The sequence below is a fragment of the Pyxicephalus adspersus genome, chromosome 1 (assembly GCF_032062135.1).
Source record: "Pyxicephalus adspersus chromosome 1, UCB_Pads_2.0, whole genome shotgun sequence".
Taxonomy (NCBI): domain Eukaryota; kingdom Metazoa; phylum Chordata; class Amphibia; order Anura; family Pyxicephalidae; genus Pyxicephalus; species Pyxicephalus adspersus.
This window is the reverse complement of record NC_092858.1, coordinates 59,239,750-59,267,340: the sequence shown is the minus strand read 5'-3', so window position 1 is coordinate 59,267,340 and position 27,591 is coordinate 59,239,750. Positions and strand designations below refer to the sequence as shown.

The following is a 27,591-nucleotide window of genomic DNA, read 5'->3' as shown; positions in this document are numbered from 1 at the left end:
TTTGCCATGTACATGTCATTTTTTTTCTATTTTGCAGGAAGGATTTTGAACCGATTCTCCAAAGATATTGGACATCTGGATGACTTGCTGCCTTTTACGTTTTTGGACTTCATGCAGGTAATTTGTGTTTACCATTTTCTGCTGTATATATTTTTTTTATCAGTTCAAAAAAAAAACCCTTTAAATAATTCTGTTCTGCTTGGATCCTGTGTTTGTGAGATTATTTCAAATACTTTACAAGCATAACATCTGTCTCGTAGATTTTTTAATATTGTGAAAAAAAAGAAGATATTCCCTGTGTTTTGGTGTGCAGGAGGAGTTCTTGTAACTTTGCAAACATATGTCACATGTCCTGTTTAATGTACCTTTGAAGGACAAGTTTAACACCTGTATTAGAATATATATCATTATACCCTAATGTACTAGAGATCCTTTTAAAGTTACTGAGACATTGAAAAATTTGATGGAGGCACTTGGATTCCAAAAGAACTAACACTCCTATACAGACACCAGCATAAGAACTAACACTCCCATACAGACACTAGAGTGTCATCGTGGGAAACATAATCATCTGAGGTAAAATATAGCATTGAAACAGGTGTCCCACAATGTTTTTCAGCAATCCATCATTTGAGCTAAGATTATTCAATGGATCTGATTTATTAAGGCTCTCCAAGGCTGGAAATGATACACTTTAATCAGTGCAGCTTGGTGATCTAGCAAACCTGGAATGGATATGGTCCAGGATTCAAAACATTTGCCTGCAAATAGCAAATTACTTTAAAGAAATCCATTTTAGGATTGCTGGATCACCCAGCTTCATTGATGAAAGTGTATCTTCCCCAGCCTTGGAGAGCTTTATTAAGCAGGCCCAATGTCTATACAAGGCTTTAGCAAGTCTTCAACGTTCTGGCTGCAGGGATGACAAAGGTAAATTACTAAGATCTGTAAGAAAGGTAGAGATGGAAAGCATGAACCAGAAAAAAGAAGAGAGGAAGGGAATGAATAGAGAGTCCCAAAGTTGAAGCTGAAAGTTTAACCCCTTTCTGCTAAAATTGAATTCTAGGAATGGTTTGTGGTTGCGTTTTAAAATCTTATCTGCTTTTTGTTTTTTTCTTTTCTTTTTACACTAACAAATTTAACACGGGTACGTTAGGAATAAATGTTTGTTTTTATCTACCTCAGTTTATCTATAAAAAAAGTGTCTTGAGGTTTAGGCTTGAACCTTGTAAAACATATATGCACTTTGACTAATGTGGGAAGCTTTGTTAGTCAGTTTTACCAGCCTGTCATTCCTGTTTTTTTTTTTTTTTACACATGAAAGAGCTATAAATCATAAAAACCTTTGGTAAAACATAAACACAGGTTGCAACCTTGTGTGTTACCAAGTTTGCCCAAAGCGAATTATACCGTTTATTAAGTTGTCTAAATATGAGGATTATACTGATAATTTACCATAAATCTGCCTGTAAACTAGCCATGTTTTATATTGTGTAAATAACAGCCCAGATTGCCTTGTGTGTACATCTCTGCGGTGATTGCACCGCACTGTTACGCATGTAACGCAGTGTACTATAGGAGAAAAATAAAAGATCTGACTGTCAAGTAGAACCAAGACTGAAGAGACATACGCAGTCTGTTAAATTAGACCCAATATAATTATTAGTGTAACTTGGCAATGGCATATTCTATGCCTCTGAGGTACCCAGTTTCAGAATGTTATAAAAGTGCTTATAAATATGTAATAAAGGCCTTTTATTGGCATCTGAGTAAAAAAAAAATGTATATATTTATTTTATTTTTATTTTTTTGAACACCCTTTATGTTGTCTTTATGTTTAGCATTTTAAAAATTGTAAAATTTTGTATATTATTATTTGTATCTTTGTCTAGCTTTAGTTTTTTGGGTAGAGTAGTGTGCATGCTGGGTTTTCAGTAAGAATTTATTTTTTTCAGTGTAAAATATAACCGCAGTCCTGTTTGATATTTAAAAAAAAGTATTTTCAGGGTTTCAGGGAGTAATAGATGAGTAGAACCTATGTTGTTCTTTTATTGTGTCCCTGTAGTGCCTTCCCTGCAAGCAGATGGAAAACAGAGTTAGGTATTTCTGTGAATTTCCAGGAGGGAGGCCATGTTTACTACTATGTTTGTGTTTCAAAACTGTATGTGTAAAGAGTTCCTCTTTAAAATTTAGATATAGTAATCTCTTGTCATTGCAGTGTTTAGCAACAAATATGCTATACAAGTGCACTGTAACTTGTGGTTTCTAGATAGAAGTAATTGCTTAGAGGCTGATATTACATCTCAATGTAGACTGTAGAAGTTACATATCTTTTCTCCCACTCTATCACTTTGCTTTCTACTGGATTGCCTTGCAGCAGTCTGGCAAGCTAAGAGATGCATTGTGAAATGTCACAGCCTCGTAGAAACAATCCGCTCTCACGGAACGATTACAAAGATTAAGCAAATTTGAAATGTGTATTGGCTTTGCACAGCCTGTGTTTACTGCACCTTTCTGAACAAAACCAGGAGTGGTCATGTTTTAAGAAAGAAGAGATTAGCAATAATAAAGTAAAATAATGATGTCTTAATAAGAATAAAAGAAAAAACTGTAGCTCCAGATAATAATCTCCAAAGACACAAAAGATGTATGTGCCAAGAAGATTGTAAGAGATCAAAGGTATTACAATATAAAGCAATTGGCTGCTGCTTCAGTTCTAGCTTTTTATTCATAGAACATAAGTATCATTAACCTGTACAACTAGATTTATAACAATCAGAATGTAAATATGGGAGTTCTATAGGCTTGTAAACACAGCTCTTGATCATGACTGCTGTTAACCCCTTTAGTCTTGCCTGTGGCAAAGGCAGTACTCCACCGTCATGGTAAATCACTGCGGCAACTAAAAGGTAACAGCTAGTGTACATTGGGGTTGGGCTGTGTGTGCGTGCAGTAAATCCAGCGCTAATTACGCCTTCTAAGGAGTGATAGGTTTCAAAGGTGTTATGGTTTAAGAACTAAATAGGTGGGGAGGATGTTCATTTATTACACTTGCAATTTAGTAAAGCTCATAAATCACATCACATAGCACCAGAGACATTGACTTCTCACGCTTCCTGATCACTTTTAGTGGGCTGTGAGATATTTCATAGTATTTTTTACAAACTGAATCCTCAGTACTATAACTTTTTTATTTTGATGATTTTTTGAGATACCTATTAAAACAATGACTTGTGATAATATGTACGGACTTTGTAAATAATTGATACACGTGTGGGAATCTCCTGTCCCTCTCCTGATCCTAATTGCTTAGATAGGATGGAAAATAATAAAGCATTACATCAGCATTTGATTTCTGCAAGATCTGGAGGCTGGTACCTTTAGTGCATTCCATCCAAGTTAATTCTGCAGATGAACTCCCTAAATTGTGTTGCAGATAAAATATGTGTATTCACTAGTGAAAATAATTTCACCCACGTGGTCCAGGATGTTGTGAAATAAGTCAGGGGAGGAAGGCAAGAAAAGTTATTTATTCCCTAGCACACACTCTTTTTGGCCTTAATAATATACTATCCTTCTGATTGGTTGTTACTGTATATATTTAATAAACATTTATTTTATCAGATGCTGGATGCAGTATCGAAGCTTGTATAATATTGTGTTGCATCAGACTGTAAAGTAATAATAATGTTTTTCAACTAGTTTTTCATTTAAATCTGAGCTCCAGACAAAACGCTAAATACACAGTTGAAATACATATGCTGGAGCATTTTTTTTTTTTTTTTTTTACAAAGAATTTGTGTTTCTTTCTATTCATCTCCATATTTATAGCCAGCATTGTGTCTTGACTTTTACTCCATTTAAGTAATACAGACAAGTCACCCCCTGTCCCCACATGTTAATGGACAGTAAATGGTCAGCAACAGACTGATGAGGTAATCTCTCTATTCTCTCCTCCTGATCACAATGTTGCCTGTCAGCAAATCACCCTATTTTCTCAAAGTGCTCACCCTCCCTCTCTCTTAGCCTGGTTTGTTGATAAAGTTGACCTCTGCTATAGTAGATAGAAAAAATCATATATTTTAATAAACGCACACAAATAATACTTTATTAGTTGGTATTTTGATTTTTTATATCTGTCTGGAGTTTGTTTTATCTATAAAGGTTTTAAAAGGATCTTTTGTTCAATATTAGAAACACAACTTTTCTTGATGCCATGGATGTTTGCTCATCAACTCGGAAACATTCACATAAACAAAGCATTATGTGGTGTTTACAGTTCCTAAATGGCTACAAACAACATTCCCATTAGATTGGTTCAATAAAACCTGTATATGCATAATATGTTATTTTGTAAATCAGAAAAATTGGAAACATGTTTTTACCTTTTACAAAAATAATAAAAGCATTCTGATGCGTACTTGCAAGTCAGCTTAAAATCAAATTACGAGGCAAACAACTCCTTCAAAAAGCTGGGATCTAAATATATATTAGCATTAACAAATCAAACCCCATAAATATTTCAAAAGTTATTCAGGACAGAAACACTTCTGACGAAAATACTTGAAGAACATATATATTCTGCAATAAACCAAGAAGCTAGGATCTGACTGAGCCCTACATTCTTGCTGTGAAGTTTTCTGATTATGGCAGTGGAAGTTGATGGTTTCTGCAGAAGGCTCATTATATTATGGAATAGCTATACAAAATACTGTTGTTGTATTACATTGTTAGTGCAGATTATAATTTTATTAGGTTTTAATTAAACTGTTTTATTTATATACAAATCTGTTTTAAGCCTAGTCTGAGATAAAGGAATGTGTGATTAATACTTGGTAACCGTGGAAGATATGTTGTAAATTTTACTGAATCTGCATATAAAAACTCCTTATTCAGCTGTTAGCTTTCATTGTCTATGACTAGCAAATTATCAAAAGTAAACAGCTGATTTACCTAGTCCTTTACATAAAACAGGTTAGAATTTTATGGGCAATAAATATAAGTATATTGAATAGTCTCTTAACACCCTAATTACTTAATATGGTTTGCGTAAATGTTCATAAAAAAAGAATTTGCTGTCAGTCCTATGGACAGATCTCCTGCCAATCACTTTTATAGTTTATGACATGACATTGTTAAATATATGGTTAGTCTTTAGATATGAAATGTTGAAGAGACTGCTGGGGTAATTACTAATGCGACAGTAAACTTTTAGTTTAGTATTAAAATATATACCTTTGCATTATAGCTCATAAAATACTCCTAGTGTGCATGAAAGTGCTTCATCAGCAATAGAAATTTGTTCTAATTCTGTTTCTTAGCCAACAAGTAGTTAGAAATTAGTCCTCACCTGGTATTTTTTTTATTTTCCAAGTCAGGTGACACACTTCATCAGCTATCATCATAGATCTGCATTTCAACAACAGCAATATCAATTATGATAAAGATCTTTTGACACTTGTTTTGTTTGCAGGTGTCTTTTATAAGAAGACTTCTAATCCCTTCAGGAAGAAATAGTTTCTCTCTTTTAAAGAGTATTAAGTAAATATAAAGGCTCTGATCCTTGCCATTGTTGCTGTTTCTTTGAGGGATATTTCCCAACATTCATTGTTTAAATGGTTGTCAGGAGGAATCAAGTGAAACTTGATAAACAATGCAGTGACTGGTTCATCTCATTCTTTGTACTGGAGCGTTTCTTGAGAGGATTTGCATTTAAGAAGTGTTTTTGGCAGAGGTACACTTGGGGTCACTTTCAGCCTTTGGAAACATCCCTGTTTTGGCTAAGCTTTTTCTTCTTTTTCACTCTGGGTGCACCTGGGGTACAACTTATGTCTAGGATTCAAGTACTTTGACTTTGGCTTTGTGCTCAGTATATGCAGTGTACCTAAATGACTTTGCTAATATTTCAAAAGGAAGGCTTTATGTATATATATTATATTTTCCCACAGTACAAGAAAAAAACAAAAACAAAGACAAAACAGATTTATAACTTAAGAAAAACTCAAATGTATCCCAATTGTTTTTCCCCTGGGTCTTTGCAGTAATCAAGCATTAAACTATTTTTATTTATTATAGACTGGTAACTGCTGCTTTTTTTCCATATGGAGAATGGTTGGTCTTTAATCCACACCAATAACACAACAATAGTTTTCAGTAGGCAGCTATTATTGGGTGAACCTGGTATGCCTCTCCCACTGCTCTGATCTCTGTATTCTCTCTGATCACTCAGGGTTACAGGGTCACAGCTACTTTTAAAAAGTGAATTTTTGCATCAGTTTTAGGTTCAGATTCTGGCCTAGTTTTAAATCCCAGCCATAACACAATCTGCAATGTTTGCATGTCCTCCCAATGTTTATGTGGGTTTCACTGTTTAGTTGACCCTACAATTGACCTTGGTGAGTGTGGGAAATTAGCAGCACAGCAAAGGTTGAAAGGCTGCCAGGCACAACATGGATACAAAGTAATTGTTAAAATTATTAAGCAAATTCTTACTGCTCCCACAATTCATTTGAAAACATGTGTAAATGTATGTCAGACAACAATAAAAAGTGTTTACCTTGCTTATGTACAAAGCCAGTTTTAAAGAATTAGTGCATGTCATCTCAAAAAACTTTGCAATGATGTACATTAAGCCAAATAAATTGATCCTACTGTTTCAAAATTTTCTTTATTATGTGACATGAGTACACTGTTTTTGTTACTCAACTGTTTTGCTTTTAGCAAACTACAAATACCTATTTGTTTTGGTAATTCCATAGTTTGTAAGCAGGCCAGATATAAACTTACATGTTTGTAGTAAAAGCTTGCTGTGTATAGGTATGCTGGCATGGGATGAGCCATTGTAACATTCCATAAATACTGTTTGTGTACTGAGGCTTCCATGTCTTGGTTTGCTAAGTTTAGCAAAGCTTGGCGCTAAAGCTTTGTTCTGATTATGGCCCAGGTGCCTTCATACCTACAAACTTGCTTAGATGATGAAATGTGTACACCTTTTAGAACAAAGTTTGTGGGTAAACACAGGTAACATCCACATGCAGGCCTAAAATGTGGCAAACCACAGGGATCTCCTGTCGCTGATATTTGCTTTAGTAAACCACCATCTCTATGTTGCATTTATATTTGTGAAGTTGCTTTGGGAAAATTCAGGATTAATGTTGGTTCCTGTATTAAAACACTCTATGATTAGGGAGAGCAGAAGGGAAGCGCTGGCAGGAAGTTCATGGAGAATATGCGAGGTGTCCTGCAGCTGCCCTCAGAACCATCTAGAGATTTATTAAAGAAAGCAGATCTAAAAAGCCTTTATTTTAAAATCAACAGCTTGACTAATTTTAAATAACTGACTTTTAAGACGCTTTCATCACAAACAAAAGCCTAATCCTGGGACTACTTGAGCCAGCACTGAAGGGTATGGCTCAGACCACCAGTGAATGAGGCCATTCCCCTCCCTTCTTGTCCTCACCACACACAAAATGCATTGACTGCAGCTTTATGAAGTGAAAACACCGAGGAAAAGGGAAATGTGAAGGAGCTGTCCACAGTTATTTCTCCTAAAGAATAGCTCTTGCATCTGGACACCGAGAACAAAAAGTGCCTAAGACAGGAATAATAGCTGAGGTCATTCACTTTTATAAGAGCAAAAGACTGGAACTGCCGTGCCTTGTTTCTCTACCAGTGACCCTTACATTTTCTTGTGTGGAAATGTCAGGGAAAGTGTGTAGAAGGAATTCTGTTTTAACAATGTCTTGGTGTTTTTTTTTTCTTTCTCTCAGTGAACTGCTATGTGGCTTTGATTGTAGAACGCTAGGCTTTACTTTTTTGGTCATAGTGTAAAGATTTTTTTCATTGCATTGTTAATAATGGATAAATAAAAAAACATTCATGAAGTTTGGGCAATCAGTAATTTTAATAAACATAATATATGGGCACATCTGTTGTTAATACCAATACAGGTGTCATTTTACAGTCCTCAGGCACTTTGTTGAAGCTGCATGCTTTTCATTTTATGTGTTAAACACAAGTCAATTATTTGTCTTAATACATAAATGATATTTTATTTTCATTCTCATTGTCAAATACATGCTTTAAAACCGCAAGTAAACCCTAACTGAATGGCACTTTATTGGCAAAACATTGTGTATTCCTGCCTTCCTGTTTTTTTTTTGTTTTGTTTTTTTATATGCCTTCTTGTGTTGGATCTGAGCATTTCTGATCTCCTGTAGCTGCTTTGTGACAAACTTTTTGTCTGTAAGCATGCACTCCTGGTGTACAGCACTTTGCGGGGCTGGTTTCCTCATGGTGACATTGGGACATCCCTGTACATGTCCACATTTAATCTGCACGAAAAAGTGTATGATATGGTAGCAAACCAAGAGGACAGTTGGGAGAGAAGGACAAAGTGTTCTCACCCTATAATTGAAAGTGTTTGAGCCTGAACTTGATAGCAGGACCACCAGGTATTATTTTTAATGCACATTTAAAACCTAGTTGAACTTTTCAGTTTAATACAGATACACATTTGCCAGTCGCATCTAAACAAAATATACACAATTTTTCTTTAAAAAAAAAATGGGACAGCATGGTGGCTCAGAGGTAAGTACTCTGGCCTTTGCAGCTCTAGGTCCCAGGTTCAAATCTCAGCCAGGACACTATCTGCATGGAGTTTGTAGGTTCTCCCCGTGTTTGTGTGGGTTTTCTCAGGGTACTCTGCTTTCCTCCCACATTCCAAAAACATGCCGTTAGGTTAGTTGGCTACCCCCCAAACTTGACCTTAAACTGTATTAAAGACATATGACTGAGGTAGGGATATTAGATTGTGAGGGACAGCAGGTGAAATGACTATGGAATTTGTACAGCGCTGCATAATATGATGGCGCTATATAAATACTGTGTATTATTAATAATAATAATAATAATAATAAAAGTATTCATAATAAAGCGTGCTGCAGAGAAGGACTCCTGTTATCCATGTGAAAGCTCTAGTTTCTCTGCAGAGCTCAGAGAGAACCCTGCAGATCTCAGAGCTCATGAACCTTTCTGATCCTTATTTAATGTACAGAGCTGTGTAATATGTTGGCCCCTTTATAAATCCTGTTTAATAATAATAATAATAATAATAATATTAATAATAATAACAATAATTGAACAGCACTTTTTAATTAATTTTACACCTAGGTATTAAGGGGTTTTTCAGCTTTGTTGTTCTTCAACAAAAACCTTATTAATAATATTATTTTGTGTTGAAAATTTTCATTAAAATGATCTGCAAGGTTTGGTTATTCCCTCATTATAGCAAGTGATAATTCTTCTATTTTCTAGTCAATATTGTCAAGTGATTTTACACCAAGTTTTTGAAGATGTTGTAGGATCTCTGCATCAGTGTCTATCTTAGCACTGACCGACTGGCTACCAATATGCTGAAGTGATGTTCGTATTGTTATATGGGATAGAAAATTACAGTGTACATGTGAATGAGAACAGGGGAAAAGTAATTTAGCAGTAAATTACTTTAAATAAACAATAGCCTTTTGTGCAGTACTTTTTTTATTTTCAATGTCAAAATTACAGCTTTCTGGTGATTCTAAAGCTTTAAGTTGAAAAGTTTCCCAAAAACAGAATCACAGGAGCTGTGGCAGTTAATCAGTTTAAAATCCTGCAAGCCTTGCTCTGCTTGCAGTCAAAGGCCTAATTTGTCATTCTCAGCATGTGAGTGACACTAGTGCCATTAAACCTTAACAAGAGGCTAATCGAAGCACTTGGGGACTAAACAAGGCTATCATTTTAATGCTATCATCTCTCCACCCTTTGTTATAGACTTGCAGAATCTAGGTTATTTGGGTGGTGGTTTGGCTTTTGTTTAATTAAATATCTTTGCAAACTGTCAGATTGGAAGATTAATGGTATGTGTAAGATTGGGAGACTGATAGGGAAATGTAAATACTAATTTATAGTTACAGTAGCAAGGACATTCTTTTCACTGTAAGAATTGTTTTAACTTGCTAGTGTCTTTCCAGTTAGCTGTCAGCAATATTTGTCCTGGTGCTTAGATACATTATTACATTATTACAATATTACATGATCATAGTTTCTTTGTGCTAAACTGTAACTCTAGCCCATTTTTTCCTGCTTTTCAAAGTGTAGGGAAGGTGGGTCAACACCCCTGTAATGTTCGTTTTTTACTGGCGTGTTCAGATTTGACTTCATTTGAATTTGCTGAACAGTTGAATTTTGCTGTTGGGTATCACAGAAACAAGAAATAGTGGTAAAACTTCAGTCAAGGTGTTTCGATGCTGATCACTTTTATTTTCTACATATATTTTATCTACAATTCGTTTTATACTCAGCTATCTGTGTTAAAAAGGTTTTGAAAATGTCTCTGATTTAGAAAGTCTTTTACCAGGCTTACCCATCTCTTTCCAAGCTACACACACATTGTGCTTCATGTCAAAACTACCTTTTCTTCTGGATCTGTAAGTCAAACATTCACCAAACATTCTCTACAAGTGCGTGGGTTTTTACTAACAGAGAGGTTAAGTACCGGAGACTGTTTGTAAATCACAGTTACCACTTTAGGAGTTAGACCCCTTGTCTGATGTTTTTTTTTTCTGAACACTTAGTTATATTTGAATAATTTTTCTCTTTTTGTTTAGGTGTTTCTTCAAATCTTAGGTGTGATTGCTGTTGCCATTGCCATTATTCCATGGATATTAATTCCCTTGCTTCCTCTTGTGATAATATTTTACTTTTTGAGAAAGTATTTCTTGGAAACATCACGTGATATCAAACGAATGGAATCAACAAGTAAGTCACATTTCCGAAAGAGTCACATATTTTTATTCAAGTAGCAGGACAGTGTTTTAATCAGTATAGTAGCCCACATTAATGCAGTGTTCCCCCAGAAATATTTTTTAGCTGGGTGGAGCGAAGCTGCAGGTGGATGGTCAAAAAGTGAGCAGGACAACATGTACTGTTCCCAATTGTTGTTGCCATAGAAATAACCTATTATTCTGTCAACTTTCTACCCCCCATACTTTGTTTCAACTTTCTAATGCTTACCCCTTTAGTTTGTCCCATTTTTCTATTGTCTTTGCATTATACCCCACCTGTTCTCGGCCCTTGTACTTTTTAGTACGAACCAAAACTGCCAGATTGTGCAGTGTTGATGTAATGTGCATTGAGATGCTGTGAAGCCATTCATTTTAAATGGCACCACAGTGCACCTTACAATGCATGTGAATTGTAACGCTAGAAATAAAATAAAGAATAAAGAGAAACACATAAAAATAATAGCTTAAGGGAGAAGGGTATATTGCAAAAGGGATATGACTGATTAGGGTTTGATATAAAGTCTCACCCCTTATATATCTCCTTCAGATCAGCTAGCATATTCTTCCATGGGTTATAGCCTATACCATTTCAAGTGGTTCCAGACTCTCAAGTAGACTTAGTAGTTACTCCACAAGAGCCTGTGGACCACCCAGGCCAGTGTTGGCTGCAGTCAATAAAGAATATCAATACCTGATCCAACATCAGAAGTGGCGATTGTAGGCTCATTTACTCTGTTACAGATTTCCTGCATTTTGGGAACAAACCAACTAACAGCAGGATGAAGTATGTACTGTTGTTTTCTGCAATAGACTTTCCATCTGTGTGTTTCTTCATTTGAAAACCCTATCACAATTCCTCTTTTATTGCTGTTAAATATACAAAAAACTTATAAACTATAAACCTCTGTTGACAATAAGCAATGTTGCCCTGAATACCAAGTAATGTTTTAGCCTTGACTGAACTTTCTGTGTGAACTACAAGCTACCTGACCCCCCTCCCTCCCCAATGTTGTTGAGAGGGGAGGGGCTCTGTAGCCATAAGCACTTCATTCATGGAGTGACAACACTGGTTCTCCATTGATACACGTCACTTGTGTTGTCACCACAAAAGCCCTAGTTTTAGACAAAACTGCAGATAAAACTAAAAGGGAAAAAGGGTCTAAAAATGACGACCAAAGCATTCACCACATTTAAAAAGTATAGAGTAAACTTCTATATTTTCTAAAAGTTCTTCTATAAGTTTACGTGCATATTAGGCAAAAGACACATACCAAATTTTGTTCGGTGGCCTATTGAACACATAAGCAAATAGGAATCAAAACACATGTATCAAAAAATAAATAATATAACAGTAAAAATTGGCTATATATAAGAAAATAAGGACAGCACAAAAATACCATGCAGGATATGTTATCTAAAAGTGACCTTTAGGTATTATTTTCTTATATTCTTCCAAAACCATGTGCACATCTGTAGTGCAAGTTAGTTACAAAAAAAATGGTTTGCTGCTTATACCTGTATTATTGGGGGTCCTTCTGTGACAGCTCACTAACCTGACCCTTTATCTTGTAAACACAGAAGCGCTTAGTTGTTTTGTGTTTGCAAGTGGCAACAAGTGGCAAATCTTTCAGCTGTCAGAGCCGACTCCTTGCAGATGGAGGTCTGGATAGACCAGACAGCCCATGTTTACCTACTACCCAGAGAAATTAGTTAGATAGTCCATTCCCTCTGAGCCCTAGGGCCCTCCGCAACTTTGGGCTAATTAGTAGCTGCACGTACTGCTATTGCTGTAGTTCCCACTGTGATAATGGTCATAAGTTGTGTTCTCTGTGCAATGTATTATAACAATATTGATTAGAAGAAATCCTGACCTATACACGGGGAAAACATTGTATATATAAATATTTACTTGTGGCTCAGAGGTTAGCACTCTGTCTGCACTAGGTCCCAGGTTCAAATCTCAGCCATTATTTGCACAGGGTTTGCAGGTTCTCCAGGTGTTTGCATGGGTTTCCTCTGGGTACTCTGGTTTCCTCCCACATTCCAAAACATGCAGTTAGGTTAATTGGCTTACCGCCAAATCGACCTAAGACTATGTTGATGACATATGACTATGGTAAGGGACATTAGATTGTGAGCCCCTTTGAGGGACAGTTAGTGACATGACTACAGTCTTTGTAAAGTGCTGCTAATTTGTTGCCACTATATAAAGACTGGATAATATTAATATTTAGAACAAGGTTAAAAGATAAAATATATGAAAAATATAGTGGCAATAGTATTGCATAAATAATGATGCACTGCTATATATTTGAGTCAATGCTGTGAACTTGAAGGAGTTTTCCATAACCTTTTTGTATACCTTTATGTTTTGATAATTGAATAATACATTTATTTTTATATATTTGTGTATATGGTAATGACCCAATTTATGGGCATGTCATTATTTTACAGATTGATTACTCTGGTGGAGATTGTTTTCCCCTTTTTAAGTAGGCTGATAAATATATAAAATGTGAGATATCAGATTGTAATAAGAATTAGGTTTGGTGCACTTCCAAAGGAGAAGTAAATACTAATGTTTTCTGCAGTGGTCATTCACAGGAGTTCACAATATGTGTGTGTGTGTGCGTGCATGCAAGTTGTATAGGTTTTTCAGTTCATTGGTGAGCTGTCCTTGAAGACTCTCTAATCAGAATGCCTTTCATGGTTGCTCAGACAATAAGTAATGTTTTGTCTTTTTTTCAAAAGTGGAATGATTGACATGCCTTCTGTTGTCTGGTTCATGTTAGGTGACATTTAGTTTTGTGGAGAAAGTGACCATTGAATAAAGGGAAAATAAAAAATGTGAAAGGAAGAATGAAAGGGAGCTACTGTAGTTTGAAAGAGCTTCATAATGCCTCCATTGTAGAACTGTCTTACCTGCTGACACGCACAACCGGTTGCTGTCACTTTATATTCCATTAATAAGCGAGCGTTGCAGTCATGATGCTTGAAGGAAATGTACAGAAACCGTGTTAGTCCTTGTTGCTTGGTTCGGTTCAGTGTAAAAAGTAAATAAAATTCCCTTCTGTCCTTAACATTTGTATTGTATAGGAGCTGTGCATGTACAAAAACTACTATGAATATATACCTTTAAATACTATTTTAAAATGTAACCTCTGAATCAGACATCTATGGTAGTTGTGTTACATGATCTTTACCACAACATCATGCAAATCTTGTTACTATAATGGAAGGAGTCACATGCCCACCCCTCATACTAATTGTGTGATAGTACACAATAATGCTGTTAACTTCAGGCAGTTGCTCACCATTGGACTTGAAATTATAGGCCCTGATTTATTAAAGCTCTCCAAGCCTGGAGAGGATACGCTTTCATCGGTGAAGCTGGGTGATAAAGCAAACCTGGAATGGATCTGGTCCAGGGTTTAAAACACTTGCTAACAAATCGCAAATGACTGAAGAAATCCATTCCAGGTTTGCTGGATCAACCAGCTTTACTGATTAAAGTGTATCCTCTCTAGCTTTGGATAGCTTAATTAAATCCAGCCCATAGTATCTAATTTTTTTGGTCCATATCATATCTTTACAGTGCTCAACCCAGAAATTTTTTTAAGCCGGGTGGAAAGAAATTCTAGGTGGGTGGCAGCCCCTTTATTGTGACCAAACTCTTTAGTAACCACCCAAAAACAGCCAGGTGGGTGCTGAAAAGTGCCGGGAGGTACGGCCAGCTAAAGGGGCCTGGGGGGAAACAATGCTTTATCTTATACCACTTGTCTAAAGGTGCGTACACACTTCCAATTTTTATCGTTCCAATCGAACGACGAACGATCGATTGGGCAAAAAATCGTTCGTAAAAAAGTAACCAACGACGCCGACAAACGAGGAAAGTCGCTGGAAACGAACGAACGACCGGACCGATGGATCGGATTGGACGACGATCGTTGAACATCGTTCGTGTGTACGGTCGTTCGTTGATCGTCCATGTTCAGAGCATGCGTGATGAACGAACGTCCGTTCACTTTCCTGTCGTGCACATAGTTCCTCTATCGCTCAAACGATCGTATCTATTGTGTGTACAATATCTACGAACGATCGTGTCGTTAACTCTATGTGCAGGATCGGTGCTATACGATTGGTCGTATATATCGTGCATGAACGTTCGTCGTTCGTTTTCCAACGATAATAATTGGAAGTGTGTACGTAGCTTAACTTTATTACCCAATACTAACTTTTTGTAAGTGCATTTATCAATCAGCCCTCTATCTGGACGGCTGCCAGCAGTCAGTGCTGCTAATTCCAACCCCTATCTTCGAAAACAAACTTGGGTTCTTATTCTAACAAACCCCCACTGTTTTTTCTTCAAAGACCGGGATATTCTGGTATACTAACAAGACTGCTAATACCACCTTATGCATGTGTATGCGTCTCTACCAGCAGTCCTTTCACAAGACACCCATCTTCTATGTATAATATTTCCCTAACAGCATATAGCATCTAACTGTTTTTATCCTTTTCATCCACTTGAGGAATGATAGGCACGATACGGCCTCTTCCCAAGTTTAAGGTTTCAGCAATTCAATTTTGATCTCCCAAACCCCTGAGGAAGCCCCATGGGGCGAAACGCATCGGGAAAGGAAATCCAACCTTGTACACATATATATTGCTGTAATTGTATATAAAATTGCTAGAACAGTACTACTCCTATGTTAAGCTAGGGCTAGCATAGGCGGTCTCTGTTTTTAGGATGTTTAATATGAATAAAGCATCATTTTTTATCCATGATCCATTTGGCCCCACAAAAGCCTGTCTTTTTTTTTTTTCTTCTTCCTCTCCTTCATGTTATTTACTGGCTGGGTCTTCGAGAGGGAACTCTCCTACCAAACTCTCATTTCGGGCTACTCTCTTTGGTGCCACCTTCGTTTCTTTACCATTTATCAATCAGCTTGATGAACAAATTAGATACAACTATTGCAAATCATCCACCCTAAATAAAGTACAGTAATAGTTTTTTGTCTGTGAAGCCAACTGATAAAGTTTTGTAAAAGCTTGCCCCAGTTTTAGCACTGTAGATGTGGTCAGGTAAGAGGCTAGAGGCAGGTTTTATATTGTCACTGTTCCAATTTGTGGCAGTAGAAGTAGAATCTAAATGAAATCTCCTAGTAGTCTGCCTGTTATTCTGTTTAGTGCTTCTATTAACATTGTTTCACTGGACAGCAGAATTGATACATATCTCCTAAAGGTATTTAACTGTGCATCTGGCTACTCATTCTTTACTACTGTAATACAAGTACTGTAATTTTTGTGTCTTACCTAATGGGTTACTTTCTTAATAAAGAAGTCACATACTGTAATTACCTCTGTCCAAACTATAAAAAAATTTGTAAACAAGAATAATATGAATCCCTGATTAATCCTTAGGTTCAAGTTTGAGCTAATGAGCTAATCTACACCAGAACGTTTCCTTCAGGCACATTTTTGAGCCTTATCTTAAACGTTGCTTGCAACGTTTAAAAAAACGCAGGATAAACGCGGGAAAACGCTTGAAAACGCTCCCATTGAACTTAATGGAGGCTTTTACAAGCGTGTTTAAGGGTTTTTTTTGAAAGCTTCCATTGAAAACAATGGGGGCTTTTAACCACCTGGGCGTTACACTGAGGTCTAGATTTCTGTACCAAAAGTGTTACAGGTTTTCATGCAATTTTTTTTTTTTTAAATTGTAGACCTGTAACTTACAGAAATATGTCCGAATAGGGTTCTAGTAGATATAATGAATATAAAAAATGTTTGAAACACACAATCATGTAAAAAAAAAAAAAATTACTTTTAATAAAATTAAAGGAAAAACACAAAATTCAGCTTAAACATGACTACATAAATAAATGAAAAGTACTGAAAATGCGATAATTCGGTATACTGTATAGTAATATATTTTTCTAAAACACCTCCCTAGTGTCCAACCGTCCAATGTCACATACCTATAGACAAAACCACATAAATATATTTTCTATTATTTTGTATTGGATTGGATACAGGATTTTGCATTCAATCCAATACTTAAAATGCGATAATTCGGTATAATGTATAGTAATATATTTTTCTAAAACACCTCCCTAGTGTCCAACCGTCCAATGTCACATACCTATAGACAAAACCACATAAATATATTTTCTATTATTTTGTATTGGATTGGATACAGGAGTTTGTATTCAATCCAATACAAAATGAGAACAAAATTCAAACTCTCATTATGTATTGGATTGAATACAAATTCCTGTATCCAATCCAATACAAAATACATACTTTGTATTTATTTTTAATTGAAACTCATTCATTCATTTTGTATTGGATTGAATACAAACTCCTGTATTCAATCCAATACAAAATGAATGAATGAGTTTCAATTTGAATTTCCCGCACACGCGCCGACGTCATCACGCACGCACAAGAAGCCGGCCGGCTGTTTTTTTCCTCCGCCGGCCAGCTTCATGTTTCAGAGATCACCCGGCGCTGGAACGAGAACGACACTGGATGATCAGCGGGACCAGGTAAGAAACCGGCCGGCATCTTGTGTTCCGCCGGCCGGCCAGCGGAGCACAAGATGCCGGCCTGCTTCTTACCTGGTCCCGCTGGTATACGAGAAGGCACCCGACGCTGGAAACGGAGACCGACGGACGACGATCAACGGAGGACGACGCTGGAACACGAACCCGACGCTGGATGAGCACAGGGGGACCGAGATTTTCCCTACATTAAAATCCCCACTTACCTGGTTAAGTGGGGATTTTAATGTACGGAAAATCTCGGGCTTAACGAAAAGAGCAACTTTTTTGAGCCCGTACGAAGGTCGGGCTTAACGGCAAGGAGGTTAAAAGCGTTTTTAGCAGGTCTTTTTAATCTGGAAGCCCCGTTTAATAAGGAGACTCCCAGATCTCCACCACCCCACCCTGGGGAATGAGTAATTTTAACCCTGAAAGGGTTAAAATATGTGTGGAACATTGGACGAGGCTTTAATGTTAAATTATTTTATTAAATGTATGTGTGTTTGTGTAACTAAACTTTTTTTTTTCAGGTTATCCCAATGAAAGGATGATTCCCAGGGCTGCAATCATGACATGAGCACAGCCCTAGGACCCCTGACAGTGAGGGATCGCAGGGCACTAGGGGTTATATGAGGACAAGGCTGTCCATTCACCTCTAGTGCTCTGTGATTGGCTGAGGTTTTACGTTTCCTAGAGGCCCCAGAGCCCTAGAGGAGCTGTGACATGTTCTGTATCTATAACACATACTACAGCTCCTCTAGGGCTGCGGGAGTAATCAGGGGAGCGGAGCTGTCAGCATAGCAGACTTTATTTACACAAACACACACACATTTAATAAAATAATTTAACATTAAAGCCTCGTCCAATGTTCCACACATATTTTAACCCTTTCAGGGAATGAGTAAGGGGTTTTTTGTACCCCTGTACTCATTTTCTGAAATAGTTAAAAGTAAAACTTTTATAAACGTAAAATTGTGGCAATTCCCGGTAAACCGCGTCATAGGCGTTTATAAAAGTTTTTTAGTGTTTAAAGTTAAGCTTTAAAACGCTTGTAAAAGATCATAAAAATGCATATAAACGTGGTAGGAACGTTTATATGCGTTTTTAAAACCGTTCATGTAGACCCAGCCATAAGGAGTAAAAAAAATGTACTTTCTGTAAATATTTACTTGCATGCTGTAAACACTTATCATTCTCGTTATATGTGTAGATAAGTGACAGAACTGGCAAAGTATTGTTTAAAAGATGTGCTTGTGTGTACTGTGTTATAGCAATGTAGATAAGTGAAAGATATTAGTTCTACCAGCAAGTAATATTTGTGAATGCCTTGTGAATATCCCCCTTAATTCCAGAAAAAAGAGGTAGAATTCGGAGTATATTTAGTTGAATCAATCACTGTAATGAAAAACAAAACAAAACAACACATGGACTAGAATGATTCACCTTCAATGATAAATACACACCCCAAAGTTATGTTGTGGCCAACTATACCCACCCACATCCCCTAATCTATACTGTTTGAAATAGTATTTTCACAGCAGTAGATTATGATTCCCCTTTTACTTTTAGGGTTGTGTTATTGCTTTTCTTTATTACTACATATTTGGGCTAAACAAAAAGTTGTCATTGTTATCTAATAGCAATACCATTTCACTTGCAAAAAGTCAAGAATGTCTGCAAATGTCTCATTTTCAAGGCAGTCAGACAAATTTGTTAGCATAACTGGGAGCTGGTAAAGGCCATGCTTTTCTGATTGATTCTATTATTGTTGATTCAAAATAAATAAGACAGAAAAAAGTAGGCCTTGAATTTCTTATCCCAAACCCTGCCTACTCTGTAGTAACAAGTGGTCCAAAGCTTTTCCTGGGGGTTTCACAATTGAAGAAGTGAAAAATAGCTGTATGTCTTTTATCTTACTCTTTCTTAGATATGGTAATTTGACAAGAGGTTAAATATCACCCATGTGAGTTCACTAGGTGAACTGCAGTTAACTTTTCCAAGTAAACTGCATATAGAGTAAATCCTCTCTCTACGTACACAAACAAGGTTTTAGTTGCATTGAGGTTACAGAAGCAGCATTCAAAAAGTTGGTGTTTAAAGAGCACATCCTAATTTATTTGGACTTATTTTATTTATCCAGAGCTGGAGATCAAGCTGGTTGAAATCAAAATAGTGTAAAGACCACCCTTTAGCAACCACAAATAGATCTACCATATTTTGTAATTGAAATTTTCAAGAAAAATAAAGGGTTTCAAAAATTTTTTTGAAAACCCAAAATAAAAGCTGTCCTTGCTGATTGCTCCTGAAAATACTAATGTTCGTGCTGTCTATGCTTTCAAAGTCATTGGGGTTGATTTACAGGCTGTGAGTATTTTCTGGAGATCACCAATGGCAGCCTCTTTTTCTGTCTGTGTACTTATGTTTTGTAGTCACCATTATGATGTGTTTGGAAAATGTTTTACGGTAAACCCAATAATATAGATATAAAACTAACACAAAGTATTTTTCTTCTCCAGCTCGAAGTCCAGTATTTTCCCATCTGTCATCTTCCCTCCAGGGACTTTGGACCATTAGAGCATTTAAAGCTGAAGAGCGGTTTCAGCAATTATTTGATTCACAACAGGACCTTCATTCTGGTTTGTATAAAGATTCCTTTTTTTATTTATTTATTTTTTTTACAATATTGTTGAAGTGTGTTTATTAGGTGTTACCACCACTACCCAGAATAAATAATTGATAAAGTGTTTGTTTTAACTTAAATACAACCTGCATTAGACTTAACTGAAGCAAAAGTTATGTTTCTATTACCAAACAGTTAGGATTTGTCTTTTATTCAACAAACACATTCAACAGAAGATCTAACGGCTATAGACAGTATCTTTATTCAACTCCAGTTTTCTTTTAAGCATTTTTATTCTTTATTCAGTCCCATGGTGTCATCCAGTGACAAGCCCAGGCAGAGGGAACCCACTCTGCAGTTCTCCTTTTGGTTCTTTATGGGTGTGTCTCCTCTGTTCTTGACTTGCCTTTTGACCCATAATTTGCTGTAGGTCAAAAAAAAGCTTGATCAAATGATGTACCCTTCCCTATGATAGTTTCTAATTCCCCAAATGGCTGTGGGAGCCATTTTTCTCTTTGCAACAGGGGTGCAACCATTTACTAAACATGTTCTTGTTTTGCAGTTTTCTTTGCCATTCCCCTCTTGACCTCATGGCTGCCATTGTGGGTCCCTGGTCTTCCATCAATGCTTGTGATTGACCCCATCCCTAAACCCCATTTTTATTGTATTCAAGTCCTGCAGGGTATCCAAGTCATTGCCTGGGTCAGACAGGAAATGGCCGTTTGACTCTGAAATAGCTGGAGGTCTTAAACTGGAAGTAGAACTCCATATTCAGAAGAAAAGCTATGTTTTATGGAAGAAAGAGAAAAAAAACATTACTGAGAACACTCCATATGATATCTTGGTAGAAGTTTTAGAAATTACAGATTTAAACTTTTTTGTAGGAAGTTGCAGCCTATTGCCGGTCAGATGTCCAAGGGTCTAGATACATGATCTAGAAGGGTCTAGATACATTATCTCTCAACAGAGATAATGTGACCAAGTGCTTATTCCTCCAGATTTTTGAGTCAGCATTTTTCTAAAAAGGTTAGCATTTCAGAGCCTATATTTTGTTTCTCTTAGTCAGCATAGGAGTTTGTATACTTCAGTAACACATCTGTTCATTTATTTTTATGTCATCTGTTTATTTACAAACCATCTTCTGCCACAAGTGTAAATGAAAAAAAAAACAGAAATGTCAAACATATTTTGACTATAATTAAACATTTGTTTTTTTTGAGCATAGTATTTCATATTATATCACACTCATTGCTTTCTTTTTAGAGGCCTGGTTCTTATTCTTGACAACATCCCGTTGGCTTGCGGTACGTCTGGATGCCATATGCGCCTTGTTTGTTATAGCAATTGCCTTTGGTTCTCTAATTCTTTCAAAAAGTAAGTTGTGTGTTACAAGGGTTATTATTATTAATATTATTATTAATAAACGGGATTTATATAGCGCCAACATATTAGGCAGCGCTGTACATTAAATAGGTTGCAAATGACAGACTAATACAGACAGTGATACAGGAGGAGAGGACCCTGCTCCGAAGAGCTTACAATCTAGTAGGTGGGGGAATTTCACACACAATAGGATGGGAGATATGTAGTGGTGGGAAGTAGTGATGGTTTCAAAAGACAGAAGAAGATGGGTAGGCAAGTTTGAAAAAATGGGTTTTGAGCACTCTTTTAAGTGAGCAGAAAGTAGGAGCAAGCCGAATAGGACGAGGAAGACCATTGCAGAGAGTTGGGGCAGCTCTAGAGAAGTCTTGGAGCCGTGCATGTGATGAGGTTTTGAGTGAGGAAGTCATTAGTAGGTTATTGGCGAAGCGGAGAGAGCGGCAGGGGGAGTACTTTTTTACCAGGTCAGAAGTGTAGGTGGGACAATACCTGTGTAGGGATTTGAAGGCAAAGCACAGGAGCTTAAATTTGATTCTAAGGTGAAATGGAAGCCAATGGAGAGAACTACAAAGAGATGCAGCGGAAGAGGAGCGGAGGGAAGGATGGATGAGTCTGGCTGCAGCATTCATGATAGATTGTAGAGGAGAGAGTAGGGTTAGTGGAATACCAGAGAGGATGAAGTTACAGTAGTCCAGATGAGAGATGATAAGAGCATGTACAAGGAGTTTGGTGGTCTCAGGAGACAGGTAGGGGCGGATTTTGGAGATGTTGCGTAGGTGAAAGTGACAGGACCTGGAAATGTTCTGAATATGGGGGGTAAATGAGAGGGCCGAGTCAAAGGTGACACCAAGACAACGTCTCTGAGGGGAGGGCGGAATAAAAGTGTTGTTAACAGTTAGATATATGTCAGGGGGAGAATTGGAATTTGAGGGGGGGATGATGATGAGTTCTGTTTTATCCAGGTTGAGTTTCAGGAATCGGTCAGACATCCATGATGAAATGGCTGACAGGCAGCGTGAGACCTTATCCAGGACTGAGGGAGACGAGTCAGGGGTGGACAGATAGATTTCAGTGTCATCAGCATACACTTGGTACAGTAAACCAAAGGAGGATATGAGACTACCGAGAGAGGAGGTGTACAGAGAAAAGAGAACCGGTCCAAGAACTGACCCTTGGGGAACACCAACAGGGAGGAGAGTGGGCGAGGAGGAATTACCATTGAAAGAAACATGAAAGGAGCGGTCAGACAGATAGGAAGCAAACCAAGAGAGAGCAGTGTCACAGATACCAATGGAGCGCATGATTTGTATTAGAAGGGGGTGATCAACAGTGTCAAAAGCAGAGGAAAGATCAAGGAGAAGGAGCAGGGAAAAGTTGCCTTGAGACTTAGCTCTGATGAGGTCATTGGCCACTTTAGTAAGGGCTGTTTCAGTGGAGTGGGCAGCTCTAAAACCGGACTGGAGGGGGTCAAGGAGAGAGTTGGTGCTCAGGTAATCGGTGAGTCTTTTGTAGACAGCTTTTAACATTAACATTACCATTTAACATTACCTTCCTTGAAAACATGTTCTACGTGTTAAGAAGATCGTTTGTCCACATTTAACTGTACAGTTTACTGCCCTAACAGTGTATCATCTGTGATGTAAAATTTCTTTTAATAAAAAATTAGAAGTTAGACCTGGAACTTCAGTAACCCCCCTGAACAGGGGGTGACTGTATCGTAAACAAAGAAGTACTACAGAAGAAGGTATATGGTGATATATGGTGATACGGTCTGCTTCTCAGAAACAAAAGATCAATCCATATTATTGATGTAAATCTTTATAATATTACTTTGTTCATCATGCAGTTATTTAAGATGAGTTCTAGTTTGACATTTATTGTGTTCTATATCCATGTAGGGTAACTTTCAACAGATAGTTGAGAATCATTAATAAAACTGATTTTATCAGCATGCAAGAATTGTCTAAAATGAGTTTATGACAGGAATAGGTTTGTACAACATTTCAAATATAGTCACAATACATTGACTAAGTCACTAAAATGTTTAATTATTTGCTCTGCCGGTTCAGAATATCAGAAAAAAATATTTGAGTCATAATACACACTTCGACTTAGGCAAGCTTATAGATATACAGAAAGTCATTGTTGTGAATAATATTGCACTTAGAACAGATATTGAACAACTACTCCACAATTTGGCTGCAAAACAGCATCCATTTCAGTGGAGGTGCAAACTAATAACAACCAGCTCTTTTTGTTTCTAGACCCACCCTTTAGTAACGCCATAGGTGTAATCCAGTACTCATACACAGGAATCAGCTTGACATGCCTCTTGGATGTTAAAGTCCTGACTGGCACCTGTCAGGTAAAAGGATTGGAGTAATTTAGGCAATCCTTATTAGCTGTCCAGGTTTGACATTTTCAGCCTAAGCCATATAAATGAAATCACTGTGCACCAAAATATTTACAGTACCATACCTCACCTTTGTTTTTTAAAATCACCACATTTTTCTGCAGAAAAGAACTTCTTAACTTTGTGTATTGGTCCTCTGTAGTAATATGACACATACCCTGCTGTTAAAGAAAGTAAGCATTGCTGGTTGGAAAGCTGTTGGTTTACCACAGTAGGGGTCATATGAGACCACTGCCGAGAGGAACCCCTGTTCTTTCGCAATACAAACAGGTTATACACATTCTTTGTATAAATTATAAATTTATCTCTGATGCACTTAGTAACAATATTGCCCAATGTTGCCTGTATTTCATGCAAATAAAAAGATCTGGTTTCCCTACAGCTCTTGATGCCGGACAGGTTGGTTTAGCGCTGTCTTATGCCATTACAATTATGGGATCCTTCCAATGGGGTGTAAGGCAGAGTGCAGAAGTTGAAAATCTGGTAAGGTTTATTTTTATCAGCTCTAAGATAGTGGTGGACTGTTGTGGTTTTGTTTCCATCTATAAGGTATTTCAATCAAAACGTTTTACTGTTATTTTGTTTTAAAAAGACATTTTGGGCCAGCTATGGTCTCTTAAATTTAACTTTTATTCAGAACATTTATCTACTTCTATCTATTTTTTTGGGGGGAAGCCAATTAACCTAACTTCATGTTTTTGTGATGTTCGAGGAAAACAGACTGCCTGTAGATAACCCACACAAACAAGGGGAGTACATGCAAACTCCTTGCAAATATGTCCTGGCCAAGACTATATGGCAGATAGTGTACTGAGCCAACTGTGCTGCCTATTTTTAGAATTTAAGTACCCAGAGATGAAGACTTGTGTAATTGACCTCAAACAATTCCACTTCTATTTAACATGAGTAGTGCATATTGGTGGAGCAATTACTTCTGCTATATAATTAGGGAACATCATGATGTTTTCTTTAGTAAATATTTACTTCTCCAAACAAATAAATACACTTCCATATTTATGCAGGTTAGAAATGTAATTTATTTAAGAGGTTTTACTTCATCATGGAGGTTGTAGCTGGTACCCTTAAACATCTACCATACTATGCTGCTGTTTATCCTATCCTGGTATCTACATTTTTTGTTTTCAGGTTGTCTTTGCAGTCTTTGTTTTCTGAAAATTTGAATCTTTATTTTTTTTTTTTTGATAAATGATTGTAGACTACTAAAAAAAATGATATTACACTCAATCAGTAAGATGTAGTTCAGGTGCATATGCATAAATAGATTGTAAACAAAATGATATATAGTATAAAAAAATAATCTCTTCTTGCATTTAAGGCCTCTTTCATTCTTGTGAGCTGTGCAAATGCATGGACATGCATGTGTGCCATTTTATTGGTCTTTTTCCAAACTGCTTTTAAAGAACATCAGTGTCCATTCTCTGTTTGAAGTGATTAGATTATGGACACTATAGTTTGCTTCCATTTGGTTATGTAGTCTATTCTTATTTATTTTTAGTGCTCCTGTCCTTGCAATGTGCTTGGTTACTCTATCTTTAATAATGACTTTTCTTGACTCTGTGCCTTGGTTATGTTGACTACTGGTATCCTGCTCTCACTCTTAGTAAACACTTCTACATTCATACTGTCAATGTCACTTAACTTGCATTCTTACTGCTCTATTGCTGTATCTACGTTTACATGTGCAGTGTTCCCTAATTCTTGTTACCTCTGGCTGGCACCTTAGGTGGCTCATCTTAAATGCCTACATGTTTCTAGCTAATCCTTACTGGGGAACAGCCCACTTGTTAAGGTCAGGTAGTCCTGCACTGGCTGAAGAAGAAAGGGGTGTGTGTCTTACCAGGTCTGTTAAAAATATGAAGTGCACCAAGTTAGACTGTAGTGCTTCTTTGACATTATTAAGCTCACTGCACCACTATTACAACAAACAGTTTGAGATGGCACTATAAAAATTAAATAAATGTATATCTACTACTACAGTTTCTGTCTAATTGAATATGTGTTTCTGTAACTTTATTTTGGTGTTACTTTCCTAGAGGGAACTTAAGCACCAGTGCACACATAAAATGCTCCCTCAAGAGGGTTGCTTAATGTGAATTGAGATGGAGCACTGGTCATCGATCCCAACATCAAGCCTCAACCCTGATATTATTATTGCTGTAATCCAATATAATTTACATTATTTATTGCAGATGATCTCAGTAGAACGAGTTATGGAGTATACACAGCTAGAAAAGGAAGCTGAGTGGGAAACCAAAAGACGCCCGCCATTTGACTGGCCAAGCAAGGGTATGATAGCATTTGAAAATGTCAACTTTGCATACAGCTTGGATGGACCGTTGGTTCTAAGACATTTAACAGCCCTAATCCGACCAAAGGAAAAGGTATTTTTTTAGCATCAAAATGTTAGGGGAAACACTAATTAGGCATTATTGATTCATTTGTAAATGTGTCTTTAAAATGCTCCTGCCAATAAAATGTTTTTGTGCTCTATATTTTACTGACCATTGGGGGCATAAAAAGGCAGAAGGCCCTAATTTCTAAAAGAGTCTTTCCTTATACAGTATTTATTACATTACTTAGCTAGGTGAACTGTTAGGACTAAAGCTGGATTAACAGGGCATACTTTCTTTCTGGAAGCCTTATATTGTTAGCGGGTAAATAACAAATATTAGACAAGAACACATAAAATGAACTGTCATCCAATTCAGAATGGAACCACCATTATGGGTACCTAGAGTGTTTCCTTCTAAAATATAATCTAGAAGACATGTTCAGTAGTCATAATTTCATCTGAACTGAGGTTTGAAATTAAAGCATTTAACTTACCAAAAAAGTGTTGTGTGAAGAATGGGTGGTTGTATGTATGTACATACGTACGTACGTACAAAATGTAGTGTTTTACACCTACTTCGCCTTGCCTACTACACCTACCCTTTTTCGCCTTGCTTAACTAATAACCAAAGTCCATTTTAGTGGGCATTCACTATTTGTGGCTACTTAAAAGTTACATGTTTATCACTTTTTAAAAATCTTCTATTCCATAAGGCTTTCAGGATATACTAATAAAAAATAGTTATGGGTTGTCTTTGATTGTGAACTATCAACAAAGTTTTATTTGTTAATTTGATTCTTACCATTAACTTGCCAAAAACAATTTGTTTGACTGATTTACAGGTTGGAATAGTTGGAAGAACAGGTGCTGGAAAGAGTTCCCTTATATCTGCTCTTTTCCGTCTTGCTGAACCTGAAGGAAAAATTTGGATTGACAAAATTTTAACTTCTGAAATTGGCTTGCATGATCTGCGCAAAAAGATGTCTATTATACCCCAGGTATGATTTTATTATAAATCGGTAAATTTTCAATTTTTTATTTGCCTTTATCCTGATTAGGTTTGAAAATCGAAAAATAATAATATCTTCTTGATAAAAAGAAGTAATATTTATTTTGGTTTCCAGACCATTTTGGGTCCTCAGTTTGTGGTCTGTGTAATCAGTTTATGTACCTAGAAGTATCAGTCTGGCTAGATAATTGTTGTTCTTTGTAGGGAGCTGAGGTTGCCATAAACATGTAGACTAGTTTATTGGCCCACCAGCCATGTGTTTCAATAGTAACTTTTGCTGTGTGTTCATAGTGATCTCAGCACACTATGAATAGAAGCTATATTACATTTGTCAGCTTTAATAAAGTACACTCTGTCAAGCTGTGCCTCGAGGTACCCATGTGATTGAACCCTAACAATATTTTACACACTTTATATTGGTATTTACGGTCAGAGTGTTACTGTGTAA

At 36.8% G+C, this 27,591-nt stretch overlaps 1 protein-coding gene across 1 annotated transcript in view; it reads left to right on the top strand.

Annotated features, from left to right (window-relative positions):
- ABCC4 (ATP binding cassette subfamily C member 4 (PEL blood group)) overlaps positions 1-27,591 on the top strand; it is a gene marked incomplete in the record, with an annotated part of 121,259 nt that overhangs the window by 85,605 nt on the left and 8,063 nt on the right. Inside the window, 7 exon segments of the mRNA XM_072411097.1 lie at positions 38-117; positions 10,647-10,797; positions 19,885-20,004; positions 21,252-21,362; positions 24,164-24,264; positions 25,992-26,183; positions 26,977-27,132. Of these exon segments, the coding sequence (XP_072267198.1) occupies positions 38-117; positions 10,647-10,797; positions 19,885-20,004; positions 21,252-21,362; positions 24,164-24,264; positions 25,992-26,183; positions 26,977-27,132 (911 nt within the window).